This window comes from Pteropus medius, unplaced genomic scaffold, assembly GCF_902729225.1.
Source record: "Pteropus medius unplaced genomic scaffold, Ma_sr-lr_union100, whole genome shotgun sequence".
NCBI classification, from domain to species: Eukaryota; Metazoa; Chordata; class Mammalia; order Chiroptera; family Pteropodidae; genus Pteropus; species Pteropus medius.
The window spans coordinates 4,860,628-4,877,411 of record NW_024340700.1 but is presented as its reverse complement, the minus strand read 5'-3'; the positions used below and the strand labels follow the sequence as shown (position 1 = coordinate 4,877,411).

The following is a 16,784-nucleotide window of genomic DNA, read 5'->3' as shown; positions in this document are numbered from 1 at the left end:
CAAGTGGTTTGTCCTGTACGTAAAATTCTTAGTGAGGGTTATAATGTTATAATGATTCGTTTCTAGACCCTGTCTCAGCAGATCTAGGATGTTTTTAGTTCTGTACTGCTGATTTCTGAAAACAAACCTAAATAAAATACTAAAATAATAAACGAGGGAAGAGTGATGTATTAGAGGGAATTAAGAAAGGTTAAGGAAGAAGATTTTAACCATCTTTAACTTTAACAAGTAGAATAAGATAAATTTTAAAATCTATAAAATGCAGATAATAATATCTGGCTCATTGTATTCAATGAAGATTAAATGAAATAACATTTATGAGTTACTTAGCCCAGAGCCTGCAACGTAGTAAATCTTTAGTGAACATCCATAGTTCTAACCTTTATGGTGATTCACAGCCCGTTATACTGTATCGTCACGAAGGTGTCTTCGCAGACTTGTTTGTTCTTGATCTATCAGAATTTTTCTCCAAAGCCTAGCTTCACCCAGGTCAGCGCACATGAAAAATTATTTGAAAAGGGAGTCTGAAAGGGCCTTGAGGTTATTCCATGTTTTTATTTTTTATGTTTCTTGTCACTGTTTACTATGTCTCCTCTTATTATAACTTCTGCAAAATGAAACCAAGAGATGGCTGGGCTTCTGATAATTTGGTGCAAGAGAACATCCGAATTAAAAACAAACAATGATACAATAAGTTTTTTAGTATTTTGACTTTTTGGGATGTCAGTCATCAAAAACACGATTCATTTCGAAGACAATTCATGAGTAGAGGGAATACCGTAATTTTATAACTGTTTCTAAGTTGAAAAGGCATGATTTTCCCCCACTTATTTCAGGGTGATGAAATGAAGAAATTGGGAATACAGCCTATCCCTATGATGGACAGAGATAAGAAGGATGAGGTCCCACAAGGCCAGGTACGGATTATGCGGTAAAGTCAAATCGTTTAAGGTGACTGTAAAATCATATCGGTAAAAAGCACGTTACCATCTTTTGTTTTATGTACAGTGGGTAGGCCATGCCAGGCCCGGTGATTAGTGCAGAAACTAGTGATTTACCTCAGAGGGGCCGAGAACTAGAATGCACCCAGCCCTGTGCCCGTGTCCGTCAGCACCGACACAAGCCTGCACGTGGAAAGGCGCTCTGTGGCGAAGCAGACTGGCGGAGCCCGGCGGGGCCAGCCGCGACTTCTGCTCTCGTTCCCAAGGCTGCAAACTGACCTTGGAAGCTCGGGAGCGTGGCCGTGCTGTGGGCTGGGAGCAGTTAGTGGTCAGAGGGTCGAACCCAGAGCCACTCCACACCCTGTCCCCTTAGATGGAGTTGGGACACCCTGAGGCACAGCCAGCCCGGCCGTCACTGCCTCCTATGGACGTGATTACAGTAATAGGCATTCTTTTCCAACTTGAATTAGGGGGTGGATGAATTTGAACTGTTAATATTTTTAAACAAGCAGAAAACATTTTTTTTTTCATTGAGAACATAAAGGTATTATTTTGGAGCATGAGACAGATTTTGATTGGCTTCACTTTTCCTAACAAATGATGCATAGTATTTTAGTACGTTCTGAGTGATGTCTCACCATAAATCGACATTAATTATTCCCTTTCCAGGTCTTCAGTACATGACTTATGTTAGTAGTTTAATGTTTTGAGAGCACGTGTGTCTTGTTAGTTTTCACGTGCGGTGTCACGAACTTCTTACATTATGGCTTTTTAAACTACCGATGTCATAATAAGGAACTTAGTTCTGGACAAATAATTATAATATAGGATTCAGGGTAGGAATAATTTCAGAAGACTCACAGGATGGTGGTGGTTTTGGCTAAATTCTCAGGTTTCCCTGGCTTCTTTGAAGTGCACATGTTAACTGTTAGTGCAGACGCTCAGGCGCTCTGCCCCCGGGGCTCCTCCACGTCCCCGTGGCCTCCGAGGATGGCTTCCCACATCCCACATCCTCATCGTCCTCCGCCCGCTGCCCACGGGAGGCGCATCGCTCTTCCCCCTGTGAGCGTGCAGCTGGCGTGCCTGGCACACGCGCTACATGTGCTTTTTGCAGCCTGTTTGCTCCCTAACAGTGTCCATGCAGCTTTCCGCTGCGTGTGGTCGCCGGAACCGTGTTTCCTGTCTGCTGTCTGTGTTTCGTGTCCTACCGTGGAAGGTTTGCCCTCCTGAGATTGTGTAAACATTTGCTGTGTGTCTGTACTCTTTCTGCTGGGGATGGGTGCTGTTTTATGGTTTAAGATGGGGACCTCACAGTATTTTTTCTGGACAGTGAAGCAGCCATCCTGACACGATGCGTGGTGTGGCTGAAAATGCCAGTGTCGGCGCTGTTTTGTGTTATTTAATTAAGAGAATACTTTTTTTTTTTTGGCCAAAACTCCTGATCCGTTTACAGTATGAGAGAGTTTTAAATAAAATACTTCCATCATCAGCTGATATTTTACGAACTACAATTCCTTCTAAATTGTGATTACTGCGAAATTATTCTTTGGCACAATTATAAAATACTCCGCTTTCCCATAAGCGGTCTCTTTCCCAAGATCTTCTGCTCCATGACGTCTGCTAAATGTTAAAACGAGAAGGTCCCTGCCTGAGCCAGACAGGGGGCCGTGCTGGGCATGGTTCTGTCATGACCTTTGCAGAGGAGAAAACCCACGTAGACTCGACCCTTCTGTCCCCGTTAGCTCATCTCATTGAAGTTCAGGTTTTTCAAAGGGATTGGTCGGTAAGGTTTGGGGGTCACCTCGTCCAGGGAGTCAGTTTATCCTGTCCGTGTCGTCAGCCACTGGGCGGTTATTAGTGACTGGACAGCCTGCGGTGGCTCGTGGTCACGCAGAGATTTCACGCTCCGCCTGCAGTGGGCCAGTCGGAGCTGGCACCGTTTCTGTGCCCAGTGGCCCAGAACTCCTAACAAGATGTCCTTGAACATACTTTTCAAAGTGCCCCAGATGGAAAACTGAAATTTGACATAGTGAGAGAACTCAGACAAAGCCAGTGGGATTTGTGGTTGGTCCAAACAAGGGGCGAGGGGCGATGAAGGAAATCTCAGGAGCCCAAACCACAGGCCGGAGCCAGCAGGTCAAACAGCGACGTGTCCTGTGGCGCTTGCGAACCGTGGCTTGGACGGGGTCGCCGTGGGGCGGGCTGGTGGGTTTGAGTGTGGGGCGTCTGCGTGGAGCACTGACCTTGACCAGAGACGAGCGTGTGGCGTGCACTACACCTTGCTCGTCTACGAATAGACCCTCGCCGGGTGTTGCACGTGGGCTCTCGGGGGGCCGGTTTACGTTTTAAGTTTCATGCGCTTTATTCTGGGGTCGCAGTAGCGCTCACACAGCCCACCTGAGCGTTCAGCTCTGTAGTCGGGCCCGAGCCGCAAACGGCGTGAGACGTGTGGGCTCTAGAGTTGCTAACGTGCTGTGTGTTTCTTGTCGGTGGCTCCGGGGACAGCTCGGCTTCTACAACGCGGTGGCCATCCCCTGCTACACCACGCTCACCCAGATCTTCCCGCCCACCGAGCCGCTCCTGAAGGCCTGCAGGTACGTGACGGCGCGTGACGAGTCGCCGGGCTCTGCGGGGTCTCACGGCGTCCGGCGTGCGCGTGACCTCCGGATGGCTGACATCGACCGTCACGGCTGTGCGGCTGTGCGGCTGTGCGTGGCCTCGGTACCATCTACCCACGAAGCTGTTCATTCATCGAGAAGGAGCAAGTTCTGTTTTTGTTTTTAATGAAGCAGAGATCGCGACCCGCTGCTGTTTAAAACACAGGGCAGCGTTGTCTGTTCGGGGCGCTCGTAGGGGGAGGGGCCCCCTTAAGTCTCAGTTTCTTGTTTAGATGGAAGAGGGGGGACCTTGAATGGGGCCTTCTTTCTCTTTGAGTTTTATTTTCCTCCCAAAAGAAATAGAAACCACCCGTTACCTGTTCCAGCTTGGACTTCTGCGTTCCCGTCCGTCACCGGTGTGGAGGGCTGGCCTCAGTTAAAACATCTCGGGGATTTTTAAAGGTTTTCATCTCACTTTGACAAGCAGGCCGCGCTGGGGATAGTGAGGGTGGCAGGTGGTGTGGCCCGAGTGAGTCCATTTCCTTCAGGGAGCTGGCCTCCGGAAGCCGTGACTGCAGCCACACCCGCACGGGGCCCAGGGCGGATGCCCGGGCTGTGGTCACGCTGCCAAGTGCCCTCGCCCCCTCCCGCGGAGCCCACCTGGTCCTCAGCAGCGTGGCCCTTGTGCTCTCCCCTCTTCCGGTCACCCTTCTGCCTGGGTAAGACGTGGCCTGTCCCCAGCCTCGCTTGCCTTTCTGCCCTTGTGGTCTGGAGCTGGCGGGGCAAGATGCTGTGCTGGTTCGAGGCTCTTCTGGGGACACTGAGCTGAGGCGTCCAGGCCAGGGCACACTGGAAGGCTGCCCGGCCCCAGCACGCTGGTCCCCAGCAGAGCTGGAACGACAGCCTACACCGCCACGCTCAGGCTCAGGACGGGGTGGCCGAGTGTGGCGACAGAGCCCAGGCATCCTCCCCGAACGTCGCCTGTCACCATCTCCCTTTATCCCCAGGGACAACCTCAGCCAGTGGGAGAAGGTACTCCGAGGGGAGGAGACGGCCGTTTGGATCTCGTCCCAGCCGGTGGCCCCGGGGACCTCTGAGAAGCTGCCCTTGAAGATTGATGACTGATGGCTGCTGAGGGACTGTCCTTCGTCCCCCCCGCCTCTCAGAGACGCTCGCCTCGCTTCTCTGACTTCCCTTCCTTTTATTTTGTGGGGAACCTACACCTGGTAACCGGATGCAAGCCTCTTCGAGAAAGTCACACCAAGTAAACCTGCCAGTCTCCTTGGTGTGCATCACAGACCGAGACCAGCCGGGACCACCCGGGACCAGAAGCCACCTGTTCGCGTGACTCCACCTGACTTGCGAACTGGCCTTTCCTGATAGGCTGCTGTTGCCAAGGCCCTATGGGAACGGGCATAGGCGGTTCAGAGGGCGCTTGCCCGCAGCGTCCATCTGCTGGGGTCTAAAGTGGTTCTGTGATGGTGTACGTGGCTCCAACACCGTGTCGCTTCCATGTTGCTGGTTATAAATAGGAATTTTTGCACGTTGCTATTGTGACTGTTCATGGTGACCCCTTGTAAGCAGACAGCCTCAGGCCCATTATCGAGGTTACAGCGCAAGAAGTGTCTTGGCGATCAGTGATAGAAAATGGTCAGATTCTTGTTCAGAGCTCCGTGGATTAAAAGTCAGGGTCTAAGGCGTGTTCCTTGCATTTATATTTAAGGGCTGGGGTAAGTGACCTGAACACCGAAGGAAGGAAGCAGACATTCTGTCCTGTCGAGCAGAGCTGCAGACAGCATCATGACAAATCTCAGACGCCTAAGTATCAGTTCAGATGTCAAAGAATATTTTAAAAAAATTTCATTGCAGTCTTGGCAAATTTAATAAACATTTGCATACAGAACAAAATAAAAGCAAGGCATATGAAGTTTTTTAATGGACAAGTCTCATGGATATAAAATGTGAATTTTTAATAATGATTTCTTTATACTTTCACTTTATGTCATTGCAAAACTAGATTCACATTCAAAATGAAAGATTTATTCTACAAATTATTTCATTAAAATAATATGCATTTCTCGTAAAGTCAAATTAAACCACAAGCTCTAAGTCTTCTGTAACGTTTACTTCGGTCTGCTGCCTCACCCCGCCCTTCCCTCCTTCCCTGTGCTACTCAGTCACAGCTCGTGTGCCTTCTGTCCACGACAGAGGACAGTGCAGTCCTGTCGTAGCTCATTTCCGTGCTCCTTACTTCGCTCCAGATCCAAAATCTGCAAAGAAGATTTGGAGCGTTTCCTCTGTATATTTTTTGGTAGACGGTATTACTCCACAGTGTTACCGTTTTGAGAGAATACACGAAAGTAATTGTCTGGACCCCTGCCTGCAAGGATGATAAGCCAGTCACTTCCGGTGCATGTCAGTGCTGTAACGGTGGTTGGCGTGGTGAGCCAGCAACCCCGGTGACCCGAAACCGTGCTTAGCCCTGCCCTGAAGGAGTCAGAGTCACAGCACGTGACCGGCTGACCCACGACAAGTAGCTTAGCCACTACTCACCGTGGCGGGAAACTGGAATGACCCTTTTAATAAAATAAACTTTTAAACATTCTACATACCGAATACTGTACACACTGTTGTTCACATGAGCTTGCTCTTTGCAAAAATAAATCAGTTGTTTCCACAACATGGTTTATTTACGTTGTAGCAAAGTTAGCTATACGTAAACATTGTTCTTATTTTAAAATTAACACTATGTGTTCGATTTCATTGTGGGCTTCTGCAAGCTGCCATCTTCCCTCTGTGGAGCCCCATTTTCTATTGTAATTATACAATATAAGGTAAAATGAAATGAGAGAGACCACTGTGGCTAGATACACACACACACGTATGGTGTGCGTGGCTGTGTGCACATGCACGTGTGTACATATACAGATGTATTTAGACACACGTGTGAGAGAACCAGGCACATCTATGAAAAATAACAATCAGCCGCATTCTTCAGAAACTGATTTTTTGTGCTGGGGATAGATGCTGTTGGTGAACAGCTGACTAGAAAGCAGCCTTTCTCCAGTTAGTGTGTTTATAGACTTGGATTCAAAGAGTTTCATATTTTCCTGCATCCAAATTTACCAAACGACCCCACCAAATTCAACTTCAATCACAAAAGTGAATTTACTTGTCTAACTTGGAGACTGAATTGGCAGGGGGTGTGGTGAGTATCACTTAAGACAGTTTTCTAATTGAAGGGATTTGAAAAGAATGCATGAATTCCGATTCTTGATATGGAAAATAGAGACACCCTGTGGCTATTTTGCATTTTAAGGTTGCTGTTCTGATACGATGATTAAAGAACATTCCTTTATTCCTGTATAGCCAGAGGCATTACATTATGTGACCTCTACTTTGAACAGTTTCCCAAAGAAATGTGTGTGGATTTATTGGTTGGTTGATTTCTTGTGAAATATTGTCATAATAGAAGCAAAGGACTTGGGCAAAGGACTGCATTCTAATGTAAATATGAATACTGCTTTTACCATAAGATTTACTTTAAGAATCACAAATTTACCTAAAATAAAAGGGCCCAGGATGAAGTGAATACTTAATAGTCTGTTTTTGGGGAAAAAAAAAATGCAGTTAGGCATATTTTTGTATTTCGGCGTGTATTTATCAGACCAACGTTTGAGTTCTGTTCTAGTCTTTTCCCCAAATCTTTTCTTAGAAGGCCAGATGGTTTTTATTACTGAAAATTTTGATGCATGTCTCAGTAAGGTGGTATTTTATATTGGGCCAAATTTTCCTGTTCAGTATAAATTTGGTAACCATCTGTGAGTATGAGTAGAATGTTCAGTTTGCAGAAATTTCCATTGGTTGTGCCGATTTATAATAGAGACAGTTTTACTGTCAAACGCAAGTATTCCATTATATTCCAGAGACAGCGAATATACTTTTGACTAGAAATTTTCTTGAAAACACATGCCAACAGCAACATGAAATATAGAACTTGGGCAGTGGAATAAAATTCCATAAAGTATAAGCATGTTATTAATTAGAAGTTGACTGTGGTTTAATTAATTAGAAAAAATTTAAAAAAACAATGGATACGGAAAGTCATTCTCAATAAATGGCCCTTTTACTAGGGCGAGGGTGGGGACCCACTTCCCAGCATTAGTGATTTCCGAGAAACGCAAAAGAAACCGTGGTCCTCACTTATTCCTGAAGATTCTCTCAGATCTGTGCAGATGGTCACGATGCTACTCGAAGTGATTTGTTCTCCCGGTGACAAAAACAGCTAATTTGAAACTAGCTTTGTTTAGTGTAGGCTTCCTCTTTTTAGCATGCTTTTTAGATTTTTAAAAAATTTTGTACCATCAATATGAGTTTTGCTTTATTATTACGCTCAAACATACTACATATGTTTGTACGTGATGCATATAAATACATAAATCCTTGGCCACCTGGATTTTTAAATATATTTAGTTTCGAGTGTCATGTTTCTGGTCTTTTAACTCAAAATTAAGGTTTGAGCTTTAAATAGGACTCAATTCTTCGCCATGCCTTGGCCTGTGCCTTTATTTTAAATACTGTAATTTTCTTCATTCATATTTTCCTTTTGCTTTTCTTGCGTGACTGTAGTTGACATTTAGAGGGACGCGTCCCTGGTTCACGCTGTCAGGTTGAGGTGGGGGGGGCTGTGCGCTCATTTCTTTGATTCGATTTCGTCCGCACACGCCCTTGGGACTCCAGCCAACAGCCTGCTCAGACTCCTTCTTCGCAACTTCCAGGAACTGTGACGCTGATTACGATGTGATTTTGTTGGGTTTCAGGTACATATGCATGATTGAGATTTTGAAAATCACTTCTATCTTTATGTATTTTAAACGTGTTTGCTTTCTACACTTCGCTGATTCAGGGTTTAATACTTTTAGTCACATTAGCGTATTCCTTCTCTTGCAAGTATCAGTCTGATTTTTAAATCACTGGAAAATGTAAATTAGCCAGGTATGCTAACGGTTACTTTTCCCCATGCTTGTCAGTGGCACATGGCTGTTATACATTTTTGCATTCGCATAAATATTTATCCTGGTACACACTTTGCCGACTTCTTTAAAGACTTACTTTAAGTTTAAATTATTGATACCCATGCTGTACACACACTTTTTGTTTTCTGTCATTTTTTTAACTGGATATTTTGGTTATCTGAAGCATTAGGTGCATTTATATGATGATAAAAATCGCAAAAAAAAAGTTTCAATGGTATTCTGGTTCCAAATTTTAAAAAATGGACCAGAGAAAAAGATGTTAATGTTTCCCAAAAAACATGTTTCAAAGCCGAAGAAGCGTTCCTGTCTTCACTCAGCCCTTCAGCTCCCCCCCCCCGACCCCCGAGGAAGGCGGGGTGTGGGCTTGAGAGCACCCTTCCACCTCTCTTCACAGCCAGGAGGAGGCAGGGAACAGGGAACGTGAGCGAAAGCATCAGGCCCGGGCCCGGGCCCAGCTCTGCCGGGCACAGGCAGTGTCACCCACAGATTCAGCCGCATGCAGCCCGCCCCGTGGAGAAGTCCGTGTACATGTGTCAGTTTGGGGCTAATATTTTTGAGGTACTGTGTATTTGCAGAAGTTGAAAGTTTGTATCCCTACTGTTAACTGAGTTTTGAAGTGTATTAGCTAGTACCCTAGCCCACCTGAAGTATTTTTATGTGATGGGCATTGCAGCTTTTTTTTTTTTTCTTTAGTCACCTAATACCCGTCCCTGTGCCGTTTCTCACACGGCCTGTGTAAATGGCACATGGGGACGTTCTCCATACGGTCTGCTGTGTGGTGTGTATTCTGTGTCTCCATGTAGTGTGCAACCAGAAGGTACAATAGATTCATCTGTAGGAGGTATTGCTAAACAATGTCCCCACCCGGTCACCAGATCCAACCCAGTGACCCACCCGAAATCACGCGCGTGCCCAAAACACTGTGAAATCACTACCAAAATGTGTAGAAAGGCAGCATCTCGACTCTGGGAGGATGTGGTGACTTTCTTTACAAGTCCGTATGACCAAAAGATCCTGTGTCCCTACCTCGCTTGGCAATCACCTCCCTGCGCCCGAAGACTGCGGGCGCCGTCACACAGGTCCCCAATGTCAGACCCAGCGTGTGGGGTCGAGGGGTGTGCTCCGGGATGCCGGGGGGCTCCCTTTTGGAAGGAGGGAGAATTTCCAGTGACCAGTGTCTGACTTCATGGTGGTCGAGCGAGTTTTAAAAATTCATTTTATATGTGTGGCATAGAAAAATCTTTGTAAAATCCGCAAGTGCAATAACAGGTCTTAACTTTGCATTTATGAATTATAAATATTGTACATGTGTGTAAGTTTTTCATGTATTCATTCACCGTCTGTGTATTGAAGAGAAACCTTCACTGTTACGTTTGTATAATAGAACAGGAATCACCGGTGATAACCTAAGGCACGTTGTAAATAAGTTCACGGTTCCGACGGCCGGAGCACGTGCACATGCGGACGACGCATCGCGAAACCTGCCTCCCTTTTCCTTACGTGCTCTGGGGAGCGGCGAGAAACCCGTTGTCGATATGTAATTATACATACGAAGTATATATATGTACGATACACGAAATATATTCAGAGATGTTCATAATTTTCATGGAGATCCTTTGGTGTGATAATTGAATACAGACTTTTTAAAACATCACCTTTCACGTTTCTCCTTGGCTCGTTTGTGGGGGAGGCAAGGACATTGGGGGACGGGGTGGGGTTGCAGCGGCTCCGTGACACTCAGCCGCAGACACTCGGGCCTGGTGCTTCGAAGACACCACGTTCACACGGCAGTGACGTCGTGTGTCTGCTCCAGCTGTTTGCTAGTAGAAAGGATGAGACAAATGTCAAATTTTACAAGATGGCACACTGACTCCGCGGTGTCATTTGAGCGGTTAAGGACTCCGGGAAGCCATGCTCATTTAGAACAACCGCTTCGGCGTGAAGCTGCAGCCCTGGGGGCGGAGCTGGGGGCGGTCACGCCAGGCACGGGGCTTCGCGTGCGTGTCGCCTTACCGTCGCTGTGGCGAGGGACGTGGCACGCGGACGTGTGGCTTTGTCTTTAAGACTCTGCCGGGAGGAGCTGTGTGCTGGCGCCTCGGCTTGCCGGCGGGTGGGCAGGCACGTGACAAGTCCTTAGGGCCAGAGCGCTGAGTTTCAGCTGCGTCCCCAGACCTCGGCGGCCCGCGAGATCAGTGCTGAGTTTGGGGGTGAGGGACATAAACGTTTCCGGGAAGAGAGGCCTGGGGCGGGGCTGCGCACGGCGCCCACGGCCGCGCGGGGCCCGGGGAGTGACAGCCGGACACGGAGCTGTCGGCGGCACGGGACTTCAGGCTCCAGACGGGGTTCGTCTAAACACCCGTGTCCCGCGCAGCTGGAAAACGCGTCCGGCGATAAAGACGGGGGTCGCGAGCTCACAGCGCCAGAAACCCGTCTGGTCACTAGGGATGCAGATCGGGGTGCAGCCCTGCCCGTGGAGCCCACGGGAGTCTCCGTCTGGGCCTTGGCCGCGCCATCTGGTGTCTGTCTGGTGCCCAGCGCCTCCTGTGCCGCAGAGCTTCCAGGTTGAGTGGGGGGGCGGTGTCACCCCATTATGTTATCCCCTGGGGCAAAAGGAGCCCAGAAAGCAATGCTTGTCGAACAGACGTGTGTCCCACAGGTCCCTGTGGAAGGGATGCAGGGCGGAGAAATGGGGGTGGGGAGCATACGGGGTGTCCCCCAGGTCTGGGCCTGCCGCCTGCGCCTGGCCCACGCCTCCGTCACATGCCCTTGCTTGCCGTGTGCCCCCACCCCACATCGCGCCCCCCCCCGCCCCCCAATCGCTGTCGTCACAGACCAGGGAGGGAGCGAGGGGAAAGGACACCTTTACAAACCTGACGACCACACCTGTAACAGTTTGTCACGTGTCCGGGTGTGCGGTGGGGTCTACAGCCGGATGGAGTGGAAGCTGCGGGCTCTGCCCTCCCCCGCCTCCCGCCACCACAGACAACAAGACCCCCCACCCGCACCCCATCGGCAGCAGGTTTAGAGTTGTACTTGACCGTTGCTGAGGAGACAAAGTGACTAGAAAATAAAATCAGTGATGTATCCGACTCAACTTCCAGATTCCTACTTGGTGTCTGCGTATGTTCAGACGAAGTCCACAGCCTTTGGATGGCTGTGTCACTAGGTGGAACTCTGGGCCTTGGGGCCACTAACTGCTCAGTCGTTAGACAAAAGATGCAAATATTTTAACATACAGAAGAACTGGACACACGTGTATGCTAATACACATCAGGGAAATAACACCTGCTTAACCTCGAGTGACAGGTCTGGGGACATCTGGGCAGCTACAAGCCGACATTTCCTGACTCTTTGCCTCCAGGACTAAGGGTTTCCTGGACAGGGGAAGGGAGGACTGGAAAAGCGAGCGAATGTGCCCAGGGGGCCCAGGCCACCCCCACCCCCCGCGGTCAGATCCCCGGTGGGGAGGGAATTAACCCCCCAGCGCGGTTCCGTGGAGTCTGAGCGAGCGGGTCCTCAGGCCCTCTCCTCCTCGGCGGCGCCCAGAGCGTGGCCCGTCTCATGGCCGAGTCCTCGGACGCAAGGACAGGAGAGCAGCAGCGTCCTGCGGCGACCAGGGGACCTGGGCCCACGCCGCCACCGCCACTCCGCACGGGGACCGTCCCCGGCCGAGCTCCCGAGGCAGCGGAGCCAGAGCCCAGCAACCGGGAGGGGACTCAGGCATGACGTGGGGATGCAGCTTCGGAGGGGATGCGGGACAGGTGGGCCACGGTGACCACCGACCGGACGAGCACAGGCTGGCCCAGGGGACATCTCTGAGGACAGATGGCCGAGGTCAGACCGGTGAGGGCCCGGGGACAGTGCGGCTCCAGGGCCCTCTCTAGCTCCCTGCTCCCACGCCCACCTGGCCCGCCCTGGCCCTCGGGTCAGGAGACAGCTCCAGAGAAAGGCTTTTAACGAGGCTGAGTCAAAGCCCAAGGGAATTCGGGACCCAGGAAGTTAAGCAGAATTTACGGGAACGTGACTAAATTCAGTTTCCTGCGTTGGACAAATTGGAAATTTGAGGCACATTAAATACAGTTCTAGAATAAACTATTTCACTGAATTTAAGGCCAGTGACATGTGGATTTGCTCTGCCGATATAGCTGGCTCGGGGTCTCAGACTTTCGGTTCTAATCGTTAGAGATGACCCCCAGGAAGACGTGACTGTCACTTCTGTCCATTTCCGTATTCAGGTACTGACAGCTCTCTTGTCGTTATTATCCATTATTATTATTATTATTATTATTATTATTATTAATCAAAATGTGAGCAGATCTTTGTTCCCAGTGAAAACACAAGCAAAGTGTGGCTAAGAAATGGAGTAACCAGCAAAGCCCCGTGTTTTTTAGAGCAGTGGGCGGACGGCCACGCGTCCCGTGTCCCGCCGCCGGTGGTGTGGATTGGAAAGGGGTCGGGGAGGGGGCTGCAGTGTTAGCGCTGCCATCTAGGTGACGCGGTCAGCGCCGCTCCCTGGGGACATGAAAAGGCCGCAATACCAGAGTTCCCAGTTGCGCCTCCACGGGATCCCGCGTGTGGGCACACGGCTCGGGGTCCCTAGTGCCTTCCCTAAGAATTGCAGTGCCACGGGGACGACTGGGCCCGCCTGGCACATGAGGTCCAGGAGACGCCTGGCTGTTTTCCACAGGGACCGGGAAGGCGTGCCATCCCCGTGTCTGCCCAGCTTCCTCGGGCAGGTGGCCCGTGCCTTTCAGACACGCATCGGGTCCTGCGGCTGTTCAGCTTTCCCTCCCCCGGCCCCATTACTCAAACACGCTCAGATTTCTCCAGTCACAAAAAGTCAAACCAAACGCGCGCGCCCCGGCCGGCAGCGGTCAGCCGTCCCTGTCGCAGCAGGGGCGATCCGCGTCCATCGCCAGCTGGCGGCTGAGGCCCCCCTGTCCTGTGCCCCAGGCCCGCGGTCCCTCCCTCTGGCCTCTCGGGTCTCAGCATGAGTGTGAGCGACTCGGCGGGGGTGCGGGGGGGGAGCGGTTGCGGTCAGCAGAATCACGGTCCCCAAAGAGATCCACGACCTCATGCCTGGAGCAGCCGAATGGACCAGTTTATGTGCCAGAGGGCGCAGGTGGCAGGTGGAACAAGGCTCTAGTCCGCTGATCCGAGGAGAGCGACAGGAAGTGACCTGTGCGGTTCAGGTGGCTCCGCAATCAGAGGGTCCTCCTCCGTGGGAGGCGGAGGCAGCCGGGCAGCCGTGATGTGAGACTCAGCTTGGAAGAGGGAGGACGGGGCCGGAGCCAGGCACGCAGGGGCCTCCGGAAGCCGAGAGGGCCGGGGACGATGCTCCCCGCAGCCGCCAGAGGGACCGGCGCTGCCCACACCTGGGTTTCGTCCAGACACCTGTGTGGACTCTGCACTATGGGACTCGGGGGTCTTCCCCTCGTGATTTAAGTGGCAGCAACAGAAAGTGGAGGAAGGGGCCGTCCCTGAGCGTCTCAGCTGGAACGCGGTCATCGTCACTCAGAGTGACTGTGACCCCTCTCTCATCTCCGCAGGTTCCGTGTGGACTCTCCTCTCTCGGTGGCTGACCGGCCACGCCCATGACGAAGGTCACACGTGCGGGTGGATGCACACGCCTGGTGGCGAGCAGTGGGGCACAGGCCCCCTGCTGCTGTTGGAACCGGGTGGGCTGGCACAGCCTGGGGGAGCAGCCCACCAGACACAGCGTGTTCCCGGGGTGCGGACCCTCCGACTCGGCCACTCCCCACGCGTCCCTGCCCACCCTCCCCCGGGAGATGACAGACAGGCGAGCGCTGGGGGTCAAGGGCACACTAGCGGAACCGCATGCACGGTCTGGTCTGTTGAGTCTATACGTTGACACATGGCCGCACGAGGGCGTCCTGCGCGCTGTGACAGAGGCAGGGGCTCCTCCTGGACTGGTCTGCAGTGACCTCGCAGAGGAAAACCCCCGGGGAGGAAGGAGCGAGCAGCTGGCCGCCATCCGTGTCAGAGAACCCCGTGGGCCCCGTGGGCGGCTCGCGGGCATTTTCCCGTCTGGGCGCTGGCCTGCGGGGCCGCGGGAGGGATGCGACATAACGTGACTCCGGGCAGAGTGACCGGCGGCTGGGGCGGGGTTCGTCCACCTCCTCCCCTCACTTAATGCCATTACCTGACCATTTTCATCCTTTCGAATGGGGAATCACAGCGTCCTTCAACCTGACCCCGTCACCAGTTGTCACAGGTGACAAAACATTTCAGTGGAACATGGGAAAAATTTTTAGACAAGTCTAAGCGAAGTTTGAAAATAAAGAAGATCGTTTTATGTAAAAATGCAAGGACCAGCCTACCCTGGGGGGAGCGGGGAGGGAGAGGAGACTGGGGGCGGCGCGGGTGCGGAAGACCATTTTCATGGTCCATTGTTTCAACCTTTTTGGGTCTTGTCATCATGTCATTTGTCCTCAAGTACCACTCGACGATAAAGTGCAGAAAGCACCTTTAGGGCAAGACCATAAAAAGGCAAGAAGGCGAGGTGCGGAGGCCCAGAGGCCTCTGCCTGGGGCGGATGGACACCCCCTCCTCCCACTGAGTGGGGGGGGGGCGGGGGAGGCTCTGCGCGGAACCGCAGCAGCCACGCACCTTGTGGAGAATGGAAAATGTCACCCCTCACCGGCCACAACGTGGAGCAACAGACCTGTGTTTCTGACATGCGAATTCGTGGGAGCTCTCATTAAAACCTTTCAGTAAGTCCTCGCCGTCTGCAGGAGCCACCCACGTCCGCTCCTGGCCCGGTGCTGCGGTCACTTCTTGTCTGTCTGGCTGGTGAATAGCTCAGGCCACCCGAAGTCCCTTCAACACGTCGTCCGTGTCACACCTCTGGAGCTTAGGCAGCACAAAGGGGTTCAGAAAGTCGTTTCACCTTCGTCCATTTCTGCACAAGTCTTCACAGCTGACAAAGCAGTAACCAAAAATGTTTATTTTTGACTAATTACCTTTCCAACCCATTAGTTGCCGTGATCACACGCGAGGCTCCGCCCCTCTTCGATGACAAGGGCCCTGCCATCCTCCTGCCCCGTGCACCTGCACCCCGGGCGCTCGGGAGCCCCTCCCACTGCCTCTGGGGACCGGTTTGCTCCCAGGCACCCCCATCACCTCGCGCCTGCTCCAGGCGCTCTCCTCGCCCGCCCAGAGCATCTCTAGAGTAGGAACTAAGTCGTGCATGTCTGCATTTCTAGCAAAGTGGCAAGAGCAGACAATGCTACTTTTTTTCCCTTGCGGAATGCGGGGTGCCATGGAAGGGCGCGCGGACACACGCCGTCGTTGGGAAGGTGGAAGGAAGGTGTCGCGCGCATCCTCAGGGGCCCCGGCGGGTTTTAACGTGTGTTCCGGCGCCATCTAGAGGCGGAAGGCAGAATAGCACAACGCCCGTCGAAATAGCTGCACGGTGGGCTGTTCTCGGCGATTCTACGTGGAAGTCTGGCCTCGGCGGAGGCTTGCGTGATTTTGGCGGATGAATTCATTACAGTCGCAACAAAAGACGTCAATGTTAGGCCGCCCGTGGAAGGGGAGCTGTGCGCTGCCCGCCCGCGCACCGCGCGCAAGGTGCCGGCCGCAGGCGTGGCCTTCGCTCCCTAAGCCCTAAGTAGAGAGCGAAGGGCGTTGTGTTTTTCAGTCCACACCGTGTTTCAATCCACACCGTGTTTCAATCCCCACGCAGCGTTTTATTTGAAAAGGTGCAACACGCGAGCGAACCTGCGCTCCCCGCCGGAGGGGCGGGGCTTCAGAGAGGCGGGCCGGGGACCTTGCGTGGTGACGCAGCCGGCGTCCTGGTTGCCAGGCAGCAGCCGAACACGCAGAGGGACTTTGAATGTTTGTTGTCTCCTCGGCGACGGTGCCACAGAGGCTTCCGCCGGACCCGCGGGGGAAGCGGCCATGGCCAAGGAGGCCGAGCTCAGCCGTAAGTGGACATGGGCGTTTCGTGTTTGCTGTCGGATGTTCGTCTGACGTTTGGCTGCCCGGGAACTCAGCTGCCCAGAGCCCGGTGTGAAAATCGGGGACCTTCCCAATGGCTGCAGCGCAGCCTGTGACCCCCGACTTTAGGGCTGGATTCCCGGATGAGCCGCCGCCCCAGAAAACTTAGTAACAAGGCACAAAAGAAACAGGCAGGTTGTGTGTGTGCATGTGTGTGGCGTGTATTGCGTGTGTGATGTGTGAGTGGT

The 16,784-nt window shown here is 51.9% G+C and overlaps 2 protein-coding genes across 3 annotated transcripts in view; both read left to right on the top strand.

Moving 5' to 3' along the window:
- PDE10A (phosphodiesterase 10A) overlaps positions 1 to 10,228 on the top strand; it is a 181,539-nt gene extending 171,311 nt beyond the window's left edge. For both annotated transcript variants that reach the window (XM_039881383.1, XM_039881373.1), the window contains 3 exons: positions 837 to 917; positions 3,447 to 3,535; positions 4,546 to 10,228. In XM_039881383.1, the coding sequence (XP_039737317.1) occupies positions 837 to 917; positions 3,447 to 3,535; positions 4,546 to 4,663 (288 nt within the window). In that variant the 3' untranslated portion in view covers positions 4,664 to 10,228. The remainder of the gene's footprint in view (positions 1 to 836; positions 918 to 3,446; positions 3,536 to 4,545) is intronic.
- Positions 10,229 to 16,289: 6,061 nt separating this feature from the next.
- The window catches only part of CUNH6orf118 (chromosome unknown C6orf118 homolog), a 17,463-nt gene continuing 16,968 nt past the window's right edge, over positions 16,290 to 16,784 (top strand). Inside the window, exon 1 of the mRNA XM_039881360.1 lies at positions 16,290 to 16,522. Within this exon, the coding sequence (XP_039737294.1) occupies positions 16,498 to 16,522 (25 nt within the window). The 5' untranslated portion in view covers positions 16,290 to 16,497. The remainder of the gene's footprint in view (positions 16,523 to 16,784) is intronic.